This window comes from Oncorhynchus masou, chromosome 9 (assembly GCF_036934945.1).
Source record: "Oncorhynchus masou masou isolate Uvic2021 chromosome 9, UVic_Omas_1.1, whole genome shotgun sequence".
Lineage (NCBI taxonomy): Eukaryota > Metazoa > Chordata > Actinopteri > Salmoniformes > Salmonidae > Oncorhynchus > Oncorhynchus masou.
Window position 1 is genome coordinate 61,176,186 of NC_088220.1, and position 19,202 is coordinate 61,195,387.

Genomic DNA, 19,202 nt, shown 5'->3' on the forward strand with positions numbered 1-19,202 from the left:
CCAGAATCTCTCAGTATGTGGTGATGTCTTTAAAAAGCCTTACTGAGGCAGATTGAATGGGAGGAAGTGGTTCTAACTTCCCCAGGAAAGAGGGAGAGGAAACATAGGGGTTTGGACAGCTCAGTCAGGCATTACTGGGCCTACAACTACAAGCCTAATGATTGACGAGAGCTGGGCTGGGCAGAAAGACGGAGAGGGGAAAAAAAGAGACTGACTTCCAAGACCACAGAGCTGGGCTGGGGAAAAAGAAAGGTAAAGAGAGAGAGTGACTTGGGAGAAAGACATAGGGAGAGAAAGAATCGAGAAAGAGAGGAGAGTGCTTTCAATTTCCATTGTCCTCTTCTGGACTTGGGAAGAGAATAGTGAGAGAAAGAGGAGAAAAGGAGAAAGTGATTTTTCCGGGATAGGATTCTGGTTTTGGGACAGGGACAGGCGTGATTTGGACGGTCTGAGACCTTTTGTGGGCTGGTACGGACCTGGTTGTGGGGTGGACATGGGCCTGTTTCTGACGGGTCTAGGATTACTGCTCTGCTGTTCCCTCTCCTCCCCTCAGAGACTGGCTCCCTCAGAGAGAAATGTCTGCCAGGACCTCAGGTGATGATTACATTCCACTCTCACACCTTATTTTTCTCTCTCGCTTTCATGTTCTGCCTTTTCCATCAAGCAGTATATTCTTGTTTTATGAAACATTCTCAGAAACTTAATAATTGTAATCTTCCATTATTTAATGAAAAAAAAACAGTCAAAAGAAATGTGACCCATAAGGAAACTTCCTACTATGCTTTATGGTATTTTGTTTACCCTTCTCAACCAGGGATCCCTCCACTCTTGTCTGTTGTACTGGATGGAGGCAACAGGGAGAGGAGTGTACTATACGTGAGTACCAGTAGACAGTAAATTGTGTTTAACCATCCAGGGCACACAAGAACAGGTTTTTCATCTTGTTTAGGTACTATTGTATAATTCAGCACTGTGTCTGTTGTTAATGACTCCAGCTGTGTGTGATGGCGAGCGGGCCTGCCAGCAGGATGAGGTGTGTGTATACCCGGGCGTCTGTCGCTGTCGTCCTGGCTACTATGGAGCCCACTGCAAGACACGTAAGTCAAACCAACTCTGACGTTTAAGTTACATAGGCTGTGTCACTAAGAAATATATTTATAACACAACAAGAGTTAATATACTAACTTTGGTAGCACTTTACATTGCAGGAATAAAAGGGCAAGAACATTGTAATTAAGTGCAAACTACTGAAGTATTACAGCCTGTCTCCCTCTTTGGGCTGCCCTCCAGAGTACTACTGAAGTATTACAGCCTGTCTCCCTCTTCAGGCTGCCCTCCAGAGTACTACTGAAGTATTACAGCCTGTCTCCCTCTTCAGGCTGCCCTCCAGAGTACTACTGAAGTATTACAGCCTGTCTCCCTCTTCAGGCTGCCCTCCAGAGTACTACTGAAGTATTACAGCCTGTCTCCCTCTTCAGGCTGCCCTCCAGAGGACTACTGAAGTATTACAGCCTGTCTCCCTCTTCAGGCTGCCCTCCAGAGTACTACTGAAGTATTACAGCCTGTCTCCCTCTTCAGGCTGCCCTCCAGAGTACTAATGAAGTATTACAGCCTGTCTCCCTCTTCAGGCTGCCCTCCAGAGGACTACTGAAGTATTACAGCCTGTCTCCCTCTTCAGGCTGCCCTCCAGAGTACTACTGAAGTATTACAGCCTGTCTCCCTCTTCAGGCTGCCCTCCAGAGTACTACTGAAGTATTACAGCCTGTCTCCCTCTTCAGGCTGCACTCCAGAGTACTACTGAAGTATTACAGCCTGTCTCCCTCTTCAGGCTGCCCTCCAGAGTACTACTGAAGTATTACAGCCTGTCTCCCTCTTCAGGCTGCCCTCCAGAGTACTACTGAAGTATTACAGCCTGTCTCCCTCTTCGGGCTGCCCTCCAGAGTACTACTGAAGTATTACAGCCTGTCTCCCTCTTCGGGCTGCCCTCCAGAGTACTAATGAAGTATTACAGCCTGTCTCCCTCTTCAGGCTGCCCTCCAGAGTACTACTGAAGTATTACAGCCTGTCTCCCTCTTCAGGCTGCCCTCCAGAGTACTACTGAAGTATTACAGCCTGTCTCCCTCTTCAGGCTGCCCTCCAGAGTACTACTGAAGTATTACAGCCTGTCTCCCTCTTCGGGCTGCCCTCCAGAGTACTACTGAAGTATTACAGCCTGTCTCCCTCTTCGGGCTGCCCTCCAGAGTACTAATGAAGTATTACAGCCTGTCTCCCTCTTCGGGCTGCCCTCCAGAGTACTACTGAAGTATTACAGCCTGTCTCCCTCTTCGGGCTGCCCTCCAGAGTACTACTGAAGTATTACAGCCTGTCTCCCTCTTCGGGCTGCCCTCCAGAGTACTAATGAAGTATTACAGCCTGTCTCCCTCTTCGGGCTGCCCTCCAGAGTACTAATGAAGTATTACAGCCTGTCTCCCTCTTCAGGCTGCCCTCCAGAGTACTACTGAAGTATTACAGCCTGTCTCCCTCTTCAGGCTGCCCTCCAGAGTACTACTGAAGTATTACAGCCTGTCTCCCTCTTCAGGCTGCCCTCCAGAGTACTACTGAAGTATTACAGCCTGTCTCCCTCTTCAGGCTGCCCTCCAGAGTACTACTGAAGTATTACAGCCTGTCTCCCTCTTCAGGCTGCCCTCCAGAGTACTACTGAAGTATTACAGCCTGTCTCCCTCTTCAGGCTGCCCTCCAGAGTACTACTGAAGTATTACAGCCTGTCTCCCTCTTCAGGCTGCCCTCCAGAGTACTACTGAAGTATTACAGCCTGTCTCCCTCTTCAGGCTGCCCTCCAGAGTACTACTGAAGTATTACAGCCTGTCTCCCTCTTCAGGCTGCCCTCCAGAGTACTACTGAAGTATTACAGCCTGTCTCCCTCTTCAGGCTGCCCTCCAGAGTTCTGGGCACCGGACTGCCGTGAGATGTGCAAGTGCCACCCTCACGGGCGCTGTGACCCGATCACGGGCGAGTGCACATGCCTCCCCAACCGCTGGGGGCCACTCTGTCAGAACGCCTGCAGATGTGGCCGCCACGGGCACTGTCACCCTGTGCACGGCAACTGCACCTGCGACGAGGGCTGGTGGACGCCCACCTGTACCAAGCAGTGCCAGTGCTACCCAGGCACCTCCACCTGTGACCCACTGACCGGCAGGTGAGAGAGAATGAGTTTATTTACAGTGGGAGGCATTAGTTAGCTTAGAGATTAACTTCTTGATGCAATTTAGCCTGCAATTTACAAATTAAAAGGGCGGTGTCACATACCATATGTTTTGCTAAAACACAATAGAAATATATGTTTTCTTAAAAAACGTTGGTTGGCAGATGTCAGTGTGCCTCAGGGTACTGGGGTCAGAAGTGCAGCCTTCGCTGTAGCTGCTACAGCTCGTCGTGCCAACAGAAGACGGGGGCGTGCGAGTGCCAGAACAGGTGGTGGGGTCCGTCGTGTGATCGCCCCTGTAACTGTGACCTGAAGCACAGCGAGTGTCATGCGGTCAGCGGGGAGTGTTTATGTCAGCCTGGGTACAAGGGAGTCGTCTGTAATGAGCCGTGTGGACCTGGGGAGTATGGCAGCGGGTGTACACTGAGGTAAGCCAGTGTATATGGATATTGCAGTGGTGCTTTGAATTACATGATTGGGATGGTACTGCCTTGTCATTGTGCTGTTGATCAATATGGATGAATGATGTTTCGGGAGACTTCTGAGCACTTTATGTAGGTTTGTACCTGTGTCTATCCTGAAATGGCTACAGTATGTATTCAGTTGGACTGTTCCATGGATGTCTCTCTCTCCTTCTCTCCTGTGTAGCTGTGGCCACTGTAAACGAGGCCAGTCGTGCTCTGTGGTTGACGGTGTCTGTACGGCCTGTGAGCCTGGGTGGAACGGCACACGCTGTGACCAGCCGTGCAAGCGGGGTTACCATGGAAATGACTGCCATGAGGCCTGCCCACGCTGCAGGAACGGTGAACCATGCAACCCCAGGACGGGGGCGTGTTCACGATGTGATCCAGGATGGACCGGACCCAGGTGTGTGTGTGTTTGATGACTAACTACCAGTGAAATGTATCTAAGACCTTTTACAGTAATTCCCAGACATGACAGTGTCAATGATACCGAAGAGGTTCAGCGTTTTCTTCAATTGCTGACAGTTTTGTTGTCCTTCTGTTACCTGGGCCACTCTGTTTGTCTGCAGATGTGACAAGCCATGCTTTAACAGAACATTTGGGGACGCCTGCCGCTTCCTGTGCAGCCCCTGTTTCCATGGCCACTGTGATCACGTGACAGGAAGTTGTGTCTGTGGGCCCGGGTTCCAGGGACAGAGGTGAGAGTATGGAGAAAGCAGACAGGTTCTGTTCAAATACTCTTAAAATGCATCTTTTCTTTCTCCCTTCCTTGAAGTAATCACTGATGTGAACAATGGTTCAAATAAATACGTTTCTCCAATCCAATACTGTCTGATTTAGACATCTTGCTGTTTGTGTATCACAATGTCACGTTAGGTGATCTGGCTGTCACTAACAGGTTTCTCTATGTTGTGTCCCCAGTTGTAATATCACCTGTCCAGACCAGCTGTATGGCTTTAACTGTTCCTCTGTCTGTGACTGTGGAGAGGGCACCGCCTGTCACCCAGAAACGGGGGCGTGTCCATACAGTATGCACTCCTATTGGATACAGCTCTAATTGGTTATTAATGTGTAGTTATTGATAAGTAAAAGTAGATGGGTCTATGGATTCAAATATTTTTTCCCCTCAAGAAGGAATATGTGAGGTTGAATCACATTTGTTTATGTGTGGGTGTGTGTGTGGTGTCAGGTGGTCACAGGGCTCTGATCGCTGGTCTCCTGGTCCCTCTGATCTTGGTGCTCCTGGGTCTGGTCTGCTGCTGCTGCTGCTGTGGAGGACCTACTGACGGCAAAGACAGGTGTGTGTGTGTGTGTATGATTCTGATGCCAAAGGCATGTGTGTGTGTGTGTTCTTCTGACCTTGCTCTGGTCCTACAGGGTAGCAGTGGGTGACGGTGGTACCTCTGTCCGTATGAAGCATCATGTGTATAACGTCCTGGCCAACGTGAGCTCTGCTGTACCCTGTATCTCTGTCTGGTCCTCTGGGCTACCCAGAGTCACAGGTCAGTCCAATATCACACTAGATATCATATATGTCTGTATGTACGGTACCATTCAAAAGTTTGGACACACCTACTCATTCAAGGGTGTTTTTTCATTTGTACTATTTTCTACATTGTAGACAAAGACATCAAAACTATGAAATAACATATGGAATCATGTACTAACCAAAAAAGTGTTATACATTTTATATTTGAAATTCTTAAAAGTAGACACACTTTGCCTTGATGACAGCTTTGCACACTCTTGGCATTCTCTCAACCAGATTCATGAGGTAATCACCTGGAAGGCATTTCAATTAACAGGTGTGCCTTGTTCAAAGTAAATTTTCTTTTCTTCTTAATGCGTTTGAGGCAATCAGTTGTGTTGTGACAAGGTAGGGGTGGTATACAGAAGATAGCCCTATTTGGTAAAAGATCAAGTCCATATTATGGCAAGAACAGCTCAAATAAGCAAAGAGAAATTACATTCCGTCATTACCTTAAGACATGAAGGTCAGTCAATCCAGAAAATGTATTCAAGAGCGGTCACAAAAACCAAGTGCTATGATGAAACTGGCTCTCATGAGGACCACCACAGAAAAGGAAGACACAGAGTTACCTCTGCTGCAGAGGATACGTTTATTAGAGTTACCAGCCTCAGAAATTGCAGTCCAAATAAATGCTTCACAGAGTTCAAGTAACAGACACATCTCAACATCAGCTGTTCAGAGGAGACTGTGTGAATCAGGCCTTCATGATTGAAATGCTGCAAAGAAACTAAAGGACACCAATAAGAAGAGACTTGCTTGGGCCAAGAAACAACAGCAATGGACATTAGACTAGTGGAAATCTGTCCTTTGGGCTGATGAGTCCAAATGTGAGATTTTTGGTTCCAACCGCTGTGTCTTTGTGAGATGCAGAGTAGGTGAACAGATGATCTCCGCATGTGTTGTTCCCACCGGTCCTTTGCTGGTGACACTGTCAGTGATTTATTTAGAATTCAAGGCACACTTAACCAGCATGGCTACAACAGCATTCTGCAGCGATACGCCATCCCATCTGTTTTGTGCTTGATAGTGGTGCTATCATTTGTTTTTCAACAGGACAATGACCCAACACACCTCCAGGCTGTGTAAGGGCTATTTGACCAAGAAGGATGCATCAGATGACCTGGCCTCCACAATCACCTGACCTCAACCCAATGGTTTGGGATGAGTTGGACACATTGAAGGAAAAGCAGCCAACAAGTGCTCAGCATATGTGAGAAAGCATTCAAGACTGTTGGAAAAGCATTCCAGGTGAAGCTGGTTGAGAGAATGCCAAGAGTATGCAAAGCTGTCATCAAGGCAAAGGGTGGCTACTGTGAACAGATCAGCTTGTCCAAAACACCCTAACACAGGCGGGAGGTAAAACATGAACAGACCAGAGGCAGTGGTTGTGATTCATTTTCTTGTGATTGTTTACTAAACAGGTTCTTTCTCCCAACAAAATAATTTCAGTACAGGGTAACGTCCAACACTGTCACCAGCGTAACAAAACAAATAAACAGAAACTAAACAATTGACCAAAAGGCCGTGGCCAAAAGGGGAATGCAAAACAACAAAGTGCTACACCTGTCTTTAGACTATCGTCTACACAGCATAGTTACCGGAGGAACGCTTCTCTCTACCTAAAGCCTGCCTTGGTTAACAGAGAGAGACAAGGTGCACCAGTAAACAAAGCTTTCTCTGAGGTAGGAAAATCTGACGTCCCCACAGGTTTCTCCTCCCAATCCTCCCCCAGCGCCTCTCCTGGCACATTTATATAGAGGAAGACACAAAGCAATTAGTGGGCCCAGGTGTGTACTAATTGGCTTTACACTGAGTACCTGTCCCCTGTGGAGGGTGCTGTAGTGTCGTCTTCCTCCGGCTGGTCACTGATCTCTCACACTACTTTGAAGAATCTAAAATAGAGTTGTTTTAACACTGTTTTTGGTTACTACATGATTTCATATGTGTTATTTCATATTTGAATGTCTTCACTATTATTCTACAATTTAGAAAATAGTAAAAATAAAGAAAAACCCTTAAATGAGTAGGTGTGTCCAAACTTTTGACTGGTACTGTATGTAAGGAAGAAACTCCAGTACTTGTTGGATGCTCTCAAGGTTTTTCTCCATGCACTTGGAAACATGAGAGGTGTGCATGCTATACTTATTACAATATTATGACAATAATAACAATAAGCACTTCTCTCTCCAGTGTCCCACCACGACCCTGAGCTGACATTCAACCACAGTTTCATAGAGCCTCCCTCCTCAGGCTGGGTGACGGACGGATCCTCCTTCGACAGTGATGAGGAGACCGGAGAGGCTCTCTACTGTGTCCCCCCCAGAGAAGGTAATCAGTGTGTGTGTGTGTCTGTGTGTGTGTTCAACCCTTTGTGCTTTGTTGACTCCCTATTTTCTCTCTCTCCTACCCAACTCTTCCTCCCTCAGACATCCCTGCAGTGGCGGGCGGTGAGTTCCAGGAGTTCCAGCATGAGATGAGTTCTAAGTGTAACATGTTCCCCGACCCCTCTGCCTTCAGCGTTAGTGCAGAAGACATGTCCCTCCCCTTTGGCATCCCCCGCACCTCCAGCAACGCCAAGTCCAAACGCCCCTCCGTCTCCTTCGCCGAAGGCACCAGGTAACACCAGGTCGCAGTCATCATGATGAGGACATTGGACGCTACACACACCACGCGACACTACGCGGCACTTCAATTCCCTTTTTAACTTGTCTCTGCAAAGTTATAGTTATAGCAATTGTCTTGTGATTGTTTTTAATGTTGAGAGTTTGTCAAATTAATTTCTTCTTGGGGATTAATAAAGTTCAATCTCACCTCATCCCAGGTTCAGCCCCAAGGAGCGCCGAGGCTCTGCCCAGGACCTGACTCCCGGGGCCCCCCGTACCAAACCTAAGTCCCCCTGGGGGGTCCTGATGCTGTCAGCCCTCCAGGCCCATGGAGGGAAGGCCTCAGAGGGGGAAGAGACGGAGACAGGTGAGGGGGGTGTGGATGGATGTGAAGGTGGGACTGGACCATTGGAAGAACCAGGATCCAGTGGTGAAGAAGGGGACCCCGATGTGGACAGGTACACGGCCACCCCGTCCCAAGCCATGTCTACCCTGCAGGTGCCTGGAGCATTGGTAGGAAGAAGACGCACCATATCCAACGCTGCTGTTAACAGAAAGGGTGGGCAAGCACCAGGGTCCACATCCAATGGCCAGCAGGCAGAGATCGATAAAGGGATGGACAAGGTGACCACAGTGTACGTGACAGTGGGTAAGGCGGGGTTGGGGAGACCCCTGTCTAAACTAGAGCTCCCCAGCTCGGAGGGCCCAGTACAGGCCATGCTACGCAGGCTAGGCAGCCTCCAGAGACATAAAGACCAGGAGGGGGGAACTAGGTCCAAGGGTAAGATCCTGCGGGCGGAGGGGATCACCAAGCCACCCAGGAGGAAGCTAGGTGCCAGGGCCAGTGTGTGGGAGCAGGGTGGTCACCCACCCTTGGGGGTGGAGTGTCCTGTAGGGGAAGGTGTACCTATGAGGAAACCCAGTAGGAGGAAACAGCACGCCCACCACAGCTCGCCTGCTGTCATGGGAAACACTGACGATGGCACTAACACTCACCCCCCACCAGAGGGTGCCAATGCCACCATTATGCCTACGAGGCCCCTGTCCTCCATTTTGAAAAGTGTGCCAGAGGTCGCTGGGTTAGAAGTCATGGGTGAAAGGTCAGCGGTGAGGGGAGAGAATGGTGACCCTGGGATGCAGACTGAGACTGACAGTGGATATCTAACAGTTGGGCCAGCTGGAGTTGTAACCAACGCTGTTAGTCTGAGTGAAGTCATCGCCAATGACGGAGTGGTGGCCAGTGTGGACGATGGAGCTAACCTATATGAGAATGTGATGATAATGCATTCCTAACTTCAGATGCGAATGACTGTGCTGCTCTATCTCCTCTCACAATCGAGTATGTCATTTGACTACTAATGAATGAGGAATTTGGAAACTAGCTTAATGTACTGAAGTTAACGGTTGAGTCTGACATTAACTAACTTTACAATATTGAGTATACCATTTTATGAATTACAATATGTACATGATGGTTCTGTACAATATGTACTGTATGTATGTATATCATACAACAATAGGATAATGTTGAAATCACCTTACCAAATAGTAATCGACACTGTAACTGCCATGTGTGAAACAACTATACAAATTAAAACAAAAAAATGCATGCTCCGATCTGTGCACTTTGTTCACTTTGGCTTGTCTGTCATCACTAGGCTAAGCTGCTAACGTTAGCCATCAAGCTAACAAAGTTTGTCCCAGATGAGTTTTGCAATGGAGCTCTTTGTCTGGAGATATAAATGAATGGTTCCATCGCTGTAGGAGTTGTATCTACTACCCTTTGTTTCAGGACAAACTGGATCACTCAGAGTTCCAATGTGGCAATTGTTTACTTGCATAGGATTATAGGCTGAGGTGGATTCCTTGATCACCCAGGTCGCCAGCCTACGTAAGATACTGGGGAAAACGCCGAGTGGAATGTTTACCATTTATACGCCAGTGCTGTACTGCGTTGGTCCATGTTGGATGCATCTCTGTGTGGCCATTTGTCGTTATCCGACTGGCCGGAGTCGAAGGAGCACAGCAAGAGGAGCATGACAATCAACGATGGTCGCATGTCTTGAGCTGTGGAAGCCGAAGACAGCGGCCTCCCGCAATGCAATCTACACTCCCTACGAGAGGCCCGGAGCAGATACAAACAACAAATTGTTTCGCCGCCCTAGAGCCTGATCCTTCCTGCACCTTCGTCGCTGGGGGTAACTACGTCTACGATTTCGAAGTCGATTTTCGGCAACCTTCCATCCCTGCTCTGGATCAAGCGGGACCTCTTCGTCTGGCAGAGGCGTGCATGCGTGGGAGTGGGCGTATTTCCTCGTCCTTCTCATCAGCCATGATTTGGGCAGCTGCATGGTAAGAACTGTTCCTGGTGCAAAAACAATGTCCTATTCCAGAGCTCGAGTAAATTACATTACTAAGCTGCTCCCTAATGTACTACATCAGGACATGGAAATCGACTATCGTAGGGAATGGGGGTGTTAATGACATTATGAAGGGCAGCTCTGATCAGTTGAAACTGGATTTTAAAGCACTGATTGACTCTCTGCTAGACACAAATAAACGACCCATCATATCTGGCCCAGTGCCCTCTGAATCATGGCATTGAACGCTTTAGCAGGATTCTTTCTCTTCACAACTGGTTACGTGATTATTGCAAGCCAATGGGTGTAACTTTTGTTGACAATTTCGATACGTTTTGGAAACAAAAGGAGGATGGGATCCACCCAAATTATTTGGGTTCCTGGATCCTTTCACAGAATTATAAGGCTGCGTCTCAAGCCCAGCTCAGTTAATCCCTACCATTGTGTCACTGAGTGTGTCACATAATGCTTTAGCAAATGTACATTATACCAGGGGCATTGGAAGACACAATGTAAGTAACTTAATTTATGCTCTGCTGATCCTACAGCGATTCTATGCAGCAATTGTGTGCTTATGAACCATATTTATGCTGTTAGCACTGAGGCGGTGTGCCGTAGTAGGATGTCCACTGTGTGCAGCTCACTCTGCACTAACATAAATAACATGAGAATATCGACTTTTGCTAAGCTTCCCAGTAAAGCAATGAAAACAAGCAAGCATCCCAGAAAACTGCTCAAAATAGCCCATGTCAACATATGTAGCTCAAGAAACAAGGTTCATTAAATGAATAACTTGCTAGTAACAGATGACATTCATCTTTTGACAATCTCTGAAACTCACTTAGACAATACAGTGGTAGCAATACTGTCACGACTTCTGCCGAAGTCGTTGCCTCTCCTTTTTTTTCACCTTTATTTAACCAGGTGGGCTAGTTGAGAACAAGTTCTCATTTGCAACTGCGACCTGGCCAAGATAAAGCATAGCAGTGTGAACAGACAACACAGAGTTACACATGGAGTAAACAATTAACAAGTCAATAACACAGTAGAAAAAAAGAGAATCTGTATACATTGTGTGCAAAAGGCATGAGGAGGTAGGCAAATAATTACAATTTTGCAGATTAACACCGGAGTGATAAATGATCAGATGGTCATGTACAGGTAGAGATATTGGTGTGCAAAAGAGCAGAAAAGTAAATAAATATAAACAGTATGGGGATGAGGTAGGTAAAATTGGGTGGGCTATTTAGCGATAGACTATGTACAGCTGCAGCAATCGGTTAGCTGCTCAGATAGCAGATGTTTGAAGTTGGTGAGGGAGATAAAAGTCTCCAACTTCAGAGATTTTTGCAATTCGTTCCAGTCACAGGCAGCAGAGAACTGGAACGAAAGGCGGCCAAATGAGGTGTATGTTATGAACTTGAGTGAAGACCCAAAAGCGGTTTTAACAGAAAACAGAGTTCTTTAATGAAAATACAGGAATGGCATAAATCCTCTTCCAACGTTGTCAGCGGAACAAAAGAACGTTAGTATAGTGCAGGATGCTCCTGCCAGGCAGACTCCGACAGGACAGGACAAGGTGGAAGCAAACGAGACGACAGCTTGCTTCTGGCATCAAAAAACACAAACAAGAATCAGACACTGAAAGTAGCAGGAACAGAGAGAGAAATAGAGACCTAATCAGAGGGGGAAGAGAGAACAGGTGGGGAAGAGTGAAAGAGCTAGTTAGGGCAGCGGGGCCAACTTGCGAGAAGCTGTCTTAAGGGGAAGGTTCTGAGTGGAGAGCCATACTCTCTGACCGCAACAATATCTAGGACTCTTGGTCCTACGCTTATTAGCGGCCCTCACAGTCTGCGCCCTATTACGGCAAAGTGCCAACCTGACCCCCTTCCAGGTGCGCTCGCAACGCTGGACAAAAGCCTGAGCGGAGGGAACGCAGGACTCGGCGAGCTGAGATGAGAACAGCGGAGGCTGGTACCCGAGGCTACACTGAAAAGGGGATAGACCGGTAGCAGACGAGGGAAGCGAGTTGTGGGCGTACTCTGCCCAGGGGAGCTGTTCTGACCAAGACGCAGGGTTACGAAAAGAAAGACTGCGTAAAATGCGACCAACAGTCTGATTGGCCTGCTCGGCTTGACCGTTAGACTGGGGATGAAAGCCGGACGAGAGACTGACGGAAGCCCCAATCAAACGGCAAAACTCCCTCCAAAATTGAGACGTGAACTGCGGGCCTCTGTCGGAAACGACGTCAGACGGAAGGCCATGAATTCGGAAAACATTCTCGATAATGATCTGAGCCGTCTCCTTAGCAGAAGGGAGCTTATCGAGAGGAATGAAATGAGCCGCCTTAGAGAATCTATCGACAACCGTAAGAATAACTGTCTTCCCCGCTGATGAAGGCAGTCCGGTGATAAAATCTAAAGCGATGTGAGACCACGGTCGAGAGGGAATGGGAAGCGGTCTGAGACGACCGGCAGGAGGAGAGTTCCCAGATTTAGTCTGCGCGCAGACCGAACAAGCGGCGACAAATCGACGCGCGTCACGTTCCCGAGTGGGCCACCAAAAACGCTGGCGAATGGAAGCGAGCGTACCCCGAACGCCGGGTGGCCGGCTAACTTGGCAGAGTGGGCCCACTGAAGAACGGCCGGACGAGTAGGAACGGGAACGAACAGAAGGTTCCTAGGACAAGCTCGCGGCGACGGAGTGTGAGCGAGTGCTTGCTTTACCTGCCTCTCAATTCCCCAGACAGTCAACCCGACAACACGCCCGTCAGGGAGAATCCCCTCGGGGTCGGTGGAGACCTCAGAAGAACTGAAGAGACGAGATAAAGCATCAGGCTTGGTGTTTTTTGAGCCCGGACGATAAGAAATAACAAACTCGAAACGAGCGAAAAACAGAGCCCAACGAGCCTGACGCGCATTAAGTCGTTTGGCTGAACGGATGTACTCAAGGTTCCTATGGTCAGTCCAAACGACAAAAGGAACGGTCGCCCCTCCAACCACTGTCGCCATTCGCCTAGGGCTAAGCGGATGGCGAGCAGTTCGCGATTACCAACATCATAGTTACGTTCTGACGGCGATAAGCGATGAGAGAAAAACGCGCAAGGATGGACCTTGCCGTCAGAGAGAGAGCGCTGAGAAAGAATGGCTCCCACGCCCACCTCTGACGCGTCAACCTCAACAACAAACTGACTAGAGATGTCAGGTGTAACAAGAATAGGTGCGGATGTAAACGATTCTTAAGAAGATCAAAAGCTCCCTGGGCGGAAACGGACCACTTAAAGCACGTCTTAACAGAAGTAAGGGCTGTGAGGGGAGCTGCCACCTGACCGAAATTACGGATGAAACGACAATAGAAATTAGCGAAGCCCAGAAAGCGCTGCAGCTCGACGCGTGACTTAGGAACGGGCCAATCAATGACAGCCTGGACCTTAGCGGGATCCATCTTAATGCCCTCAGCGGAAATAACGGAACCGAGAAAAGGGACAGAGGCGGCATGAAAAATGCACTTCTCAGCCTTCACATAAAGACAGTTCTCCAAAAGGCGCTGGAGGACGCGTCGCACGTGCTGAACATGAATCGAGAGAGACGGAGAAAAAATCAGGATATCGTCCATGTAAACGAAAACAAAAATGTTCAGCATGTCTCTCAGGACGTCGTTAACTAGTGCCTGAAAGACAGCTGGAGCGTTAACGAGGCCGAAAGGAAGAACCCGGTATTCAAAGTGCCCTAATGGAGTGTTAAACGCCGTCTTCCACTCGTCCCCCTCCCTGATGCGCACGAGATGGTAGGCGTTACGAAGGTCCAATTTGGTGAAAAACCTGGCTCCCTGCAGGATCTCGAAGGCTGAAGACATAAGAGGAAGCGGATAACGATTCTTAACTGTTATGTCATTCAGCCCTCGATAATCCACGCATGGGCGCAGGGACCCGTCCTTCTTCTGAACAAAAAAAAACCCCGCTCCGGCGGGGGAGGAGGAGGAGACTATGGTACCGGCGTCGAGCGAAACCGACAAATAATCCTCGAGAGCCTTACGTTCGGGAGCCGACAGAGAGTATAATCTAGTAGTTCCCGGAAGGAGATCAGAGTCTATCAAGGCACTGCAGGAAGCAGATGAACCGGGCCAGCGGAGATGGACCGGAAAGGTAGTGCGTGATCCAGAAGGAGAGGCCTGAGTAGTTGCGCTCACCAGTAGCCCTCCTCTTACTGAAGAGCTCTGGCTTTTACTGGACATGAGGTGACAAAATGACCAGCGGAGCCGCAGTAGAGACAGAGGCGATTGGTGATTCTCCGTTCCCTCTCCTTGGCCGAGATGCGAATACCCCCCAGCTGCATAGTCTCAGCATCCGAGCCGGCGGAGGAGGGTGGCAGTGATGCGGCAGGTGGCAGTGATGTGGAGAGGGGAGCAACGGAGAACGTGAGCTCCTTTCCACGAGCTCGGCGACGAAGATCAAACCGTCGCTCTATGCGAATAGCGAGAGCTATTAAGGAGTCCAGACTGGAAGGAACCTCCCAGGAGAGGATCTCATCCTTAACCTCGACGTGGAGACCCTCCAGAAAACGAGCGAGCAAAGCCGGCTGTTCCAGTCACTAGAGGCAGCGAGAGTGCAAACTCAATAGAATAATCCGTTATGGATCTATTCCCTGACATAGGGAAGACAGGGCCCTGGAAGCCTCCTCGCCAAAAACAGAACGGTCAAAAACCCGTATCATCTCCTCCTTAAAGTCCTGATACTGGTTAATACACTCAGCCCTCGCCTCCCAGACTGCCGTGCCCCACTCACGCGCCCGTCCGGTAAGGAGAGAAATGACGTAGGCGATGCGGGCTGCGCTCCTGGAGTAAGTGTTGGGCTGGAGAGAGAACACCACATCACACTGAGTGAGGAATGAGCGGCACTCAGTGGGCTCCCCAGAGTAACACGGCGGGTTGTTGATCCTGGGCTCCGGAGACTCGGAAACCCTGGAAGTGGGCGGTGGATCGAGGTGGAGTTGGTGAACCCGTCTTGTGAGGTCGGAGACTTGGACGGCCAGGGTCTCAACGGCATGTTGAGCAGCAGACAATTCCTCCTCGTGTCTGCCAAGCATCGCTCCCTGGATCTCGACGGCGGAGTGAAAAGGGTCCGGAGCCGCTGGGTCCATTCTTGGTCTGATTCTTCTGTTATGAACTTGAGTGAAGACCCAAAAGCGGTTTTAACAGAAAACAGAGTTCTTTAATGAAAATACAGGAATGGCATAAATCCTCTTCCAACGTTGTCAGCGGAACAAAAGAACGTTAGTATAGTGCAGGATGCTCCTGCCAGGCAGACTCCGACAGGACAGGACAAGGTGGAAGCAAACGAGACGACAGCTTGCTTCTGGCATCAAAAAACACAAACAAGAATCAGACACTGAAAGTAGCAGGAACAGAGAGAGAAATAGAGACCTAATCAGAGGGGGAAGAGAGAACAGGTGGGGAAGAGTGAAAGAGCTAGTTAGGGCAGATGTAGAACAGCTGAGGAATGAGAGACAGAGAAGGTAACCTAAAAAGACCAGCAGAGAGAGAGAATGAAGAGAAAGGACAGGAACAAACATAACAAGACATGACAGTGTAGGCTTTAGGGATGATCAGTGAGATACACCTGCTGGAGCGCGTGCTACGGGTGGGTGTTGCCATCGTGACCAGTGAACTGAGATAAGGCGGAGCTTTACCTAGAATGGACTTGTAGATGACTTGGAGCCAGTGGGTCTGGCGACGAATATGTAGCGAGGGCCAGCCGACTAGAGCATACAGGTCGCAGTGGTGGGTGGTATAAGGTGCTTTAGTAACAAAACGGATGGCACTGTGATAAACTGCATCCAGTTTGCTGAGTAGAGTATTGGAAACTATTTTGTAGATGACATCTCCGAAGTCAAGGATCGGTAGGATAGTCAGTTTTACTAGGGTAAGTTTGGCGGTGTGAGTGAAGGAGGCTTTGTTGCGGAATAGAAAGCCGATTCTAGATTTGATTTTAGATTGGAGATGTTTGATATGAGTCTGGAAGGAGAGTTTACAGTCTAGCCAGACACCTAGGTACTTATAGATGTCCACATATTCTAGGTCGGAACCATCCAGGGTGGTGATGCTAGTCGGGCGTGCGGGTGCAGGCAGCGAACGGTTGAAAAGCATGCATTTGGTTTTACTAGCGTTTAAGAGCAGTTGGAGGCCACGGAAGGAGTGTTGTATGGCATTGAAGCTTGTTTGGAGGTTAGATAGCACAGTGTCCAAGGACGGGCCGGAAGTATACAGAATGGTATCGTCTGCGTAGAGGTGGATCAGGGAATCGCCCGCAGCAAGAGCAACATCATTGATATATACAGAGAAAAGAGTCGGCCCGAGAATTGAACCCTGTGGCACCCCCATAGAGACTGCCAGAGGACCGGACAGCATGCCCTCCGGTTTGATACACTGAACTGTCTGCAAAGTAGTTGGTGAACCAGGCAAGGCAGTCATCAGAAAAACCGAGGCTACTGAGTCTGCCGATAAGAATATGGGGATTGACAGAGTCGAAAGCCTTGGCAAGGTCGATGAAGATGGCTGCACAGTACTGTCTTTTATCGATGGCGGTTATGGTATCGTTTAGTACCTTGAGCGTGGCTGAGGTGCACCTGTGACCGGCTTGGAAACCAGATTGCACAGCGGAGAAGGTACGGTGGGATTCGAGATGGTCAGTGACCTGTTTGTTAACTTGGCTTTCGAAGACCTTAGATAGGCAGGGCAGGATGGATATAGGTCTGTAACAGTTTCGGTCCAGGGTGTCTCCCCCTTTGGGGATCTCAGACGATATGAAAGAGAGGTTGAACAGGCTGCTAATAGGGGTTGCGACAATGGCGGCGGATAGTTTCAGAAATAGAGGGTCCAGATTGTCAAGCCCAGCTGATTTGTACGGGTCCAGGTTTTGCAGCTCTTTCAGAACCATCTGCTATCTGGATTTGGGTAAAGGAGAACCTGGAGAGGCTTGGGCGAGTTGCTGCGGGGGGGGAGCTGTTGGCCGAGGTTGGAGTAGCCAGGAGGAATGCATGGCCAGCCGTTGAGAAATGCTTGTTGAAGTTTTCGATAATCATGGATTTATCGGTGGTGACCGTGTTACCTAGCCTCAGTACAGTGGGCAGCTGGGAGGAGGTGCTCTTGTTCTCCATGGACTTCACAGTGTCCCAGAACTTATTGGAGTTAGAGCTACAGGATGCAAATTTCTGCCTGAAGGAGCTGGCCTTTGCTTTCCTGACTGACTGTGTGTATTGGTTCCTGACTTCCCTGAACAGTTGCATATCGCGGGGACTATTCGATGCTATTGCAGTCTGCCACAGGATGTTTTTGTGCTGGTCGAGGGCAGTCAGGTCTGGAGTGAACCAAGGGCTATATCTGTTCTTAGTTCTGCATTTTTTGAATGGAGCATGCTTATCTAAAATGTTGAGGAAGTTACTTTTAAAGAATGACCAGGCATCCTCAACTGACGGGATGAGGTCAATATCCTTCCAGGATACACGGGCCAGGTCGATTAGAAAGGCCTGCTCACAGAAGTGTTTTAGGGAGCGTTTGACAGTGATGAGGGGTGGTCGTTTGACTGCGGATCCGTAGCGGATACAGGCAATGAGGCAGTGATCGCTGAGATCCTGGTTGAAGACAGCGGAGGAGGGCCAATTGGAGTATTTGGAGGGCCAGTTGGTCAGGATGACGTCTATGAGGGTGCCCTTGTTTACAGATTTAGGTTTGTACCTGGTGGGTTCCTTGATGATTTGTGTGAGATTGAGGGCATCTAGCTTAGATTGTACAACTGCCGGGGTGTTAAGCATATCCCAGTTTAGGTCACCTAACAGAACAGACTCTGAAGCTAGATGGGGGGCGATCAATTCACAAATGGTGTCCAGGGCACAGCTGGGAGCTGAGGGGGGTCGGTAGCAGGCGGCAACAGTGAGAGACTTATTTCTGGAGAGAGTAATTTTTTTAATTAGTAGTTCGAACTGTTTGGGTATGGACCTGGAAAGTATGACATTACTTTGCAGGCTATCTCTGCAGTAGACTGCAACTCCTCCCCCTTTGGCAATTCTATCTTGACGGAAAATGTTATAGTTGGGTATATCCTTGTTCGGGTGGTGCTCGGCGTTCGACGTCACCGGTCTTCTAGCCATCATGGATCCATTTTTCATTTTCCATTGGTTTTGTCTTGTCTTCCCACACACCTGTTTTCAATCCCATTCATTACCTGTTGTGTATTTAACCCTCTGTTTCCCCTCATGTCTTTGTCAGAGATTGTTTTATTGTCAGTGTTGTTTATTGTTGTGTTGGTGCGCGACGGGTCCTCGTACCCATGTTTGTTCATGTCTGTACTTTTGGTGTTATGGAGCATGTTCCGTGGACATTTATTAAAAGACTCCATTTACACTCCATTTTGACTCTCCTGCGCCTGACTTCCCTGCAACCTATAGTCAGTGTGGAAGAGGTGAGCAAAATATTGTTGTCTATCAACAATTACAAGCAACCAGGGTCTGACAACTTGGATGGAAAATTACTGAGGATAATAGCCACTCCTATTTGCCGTATCTTCAATTTAAGACTACAAGAAAGTGTGTGGTCTGGAGGGAAGCAAAAGTAATTTCACTACCTAAGTAAAGCTCCCTTTGCTGGCTGAAATAGCCGAACAATCAGCCTATTACCAACCCTTAGTAAAGGTAAAATCAGGAATTCCCCATGGCAGCTTTCTAGGCCCCTAACCTTTTTCATTCTTTACTAACGACATGCCACTGGCTTTGAGAAAATCCAGTGTGTCGATGTATGCGGATGACTCAACACTATACACTTCAGCTACTACAGCGAGTGAAACCACTGCAACACTTTACAAAGAGCTGCAGTTAGTTTGAGAATGGGTGGCAAGGAATAAGTTAGTCCTAAATATTTCAAAAGCTTAAAGCACTGTATTTGGGACAAATCATTCACTAAACCCTAAACCTCAACTAAATCTTGTAATAAATAATGTGGAAATTGAGCAAGTTGAGATGACTAAACTGCTTGGAGTAACCCTGGATTGTA

At 48.5% G+C, this 19,202-nt stretch overlaps 1 protein-coding gene across 1 annotated transcript; it reads left to right on the forward strand.

The window, feature by feature from the left end:
* Positions 1–124: 124 nt before the first annotated feature.
* scarf1 (scavenger receptor class F, member 1) lies at positions 125–9,408 on the forward strand. Its single transcript, XM_064974761.1, has 13 exons — positions 125–594; positions 815–876; positions 996–1,097; positions 2,929–3,196; positions 3,367–3,630; positions 3,851–4,069; positions 4,236–4,364; positions 4,588–4,694; positions 4,856–4,964; positions 5,044–5,168; positions 7,388–7,525; positions 7,624–7,813; positions 8,019–9,408. Exons 1-13 carry the CDS (start codon positions 494–496, stop codon positions 9,091–9,093), a joined length of 2,889 nt encoding a protein of 962 aa, XP_064830833.1. The 5' UTR covers positions 125–493; the 3' UTR covers positions 9,094–9,408.
* The last annotated feature ends 9,794 nt before the right edge of the window (positions 9,409–19,202 follow it).

Coding starts and splice junctions, on each gene's coding strand:
- scarf1 (XM_064974761.1), top strand. CDS start 494: ATGGGCCTGTTTCTGACGGGTCTAGGATTACTGCTCTGCTGTTCCCTC. Junction 595..814: donor AATGTCTGCCAGGACCTCAG/GTGATGATTACA, acceptor CTTCTCAACCAG/GGATCCCTCCACTCTTGTCT. Junction 3,631..3,850: donor GGCAGCGGGTGTACACTGAG/GTAAGCCAGTGT, acceptor TCTCCTGTGTAG/CTGTGGCCACTGTAAACGAG.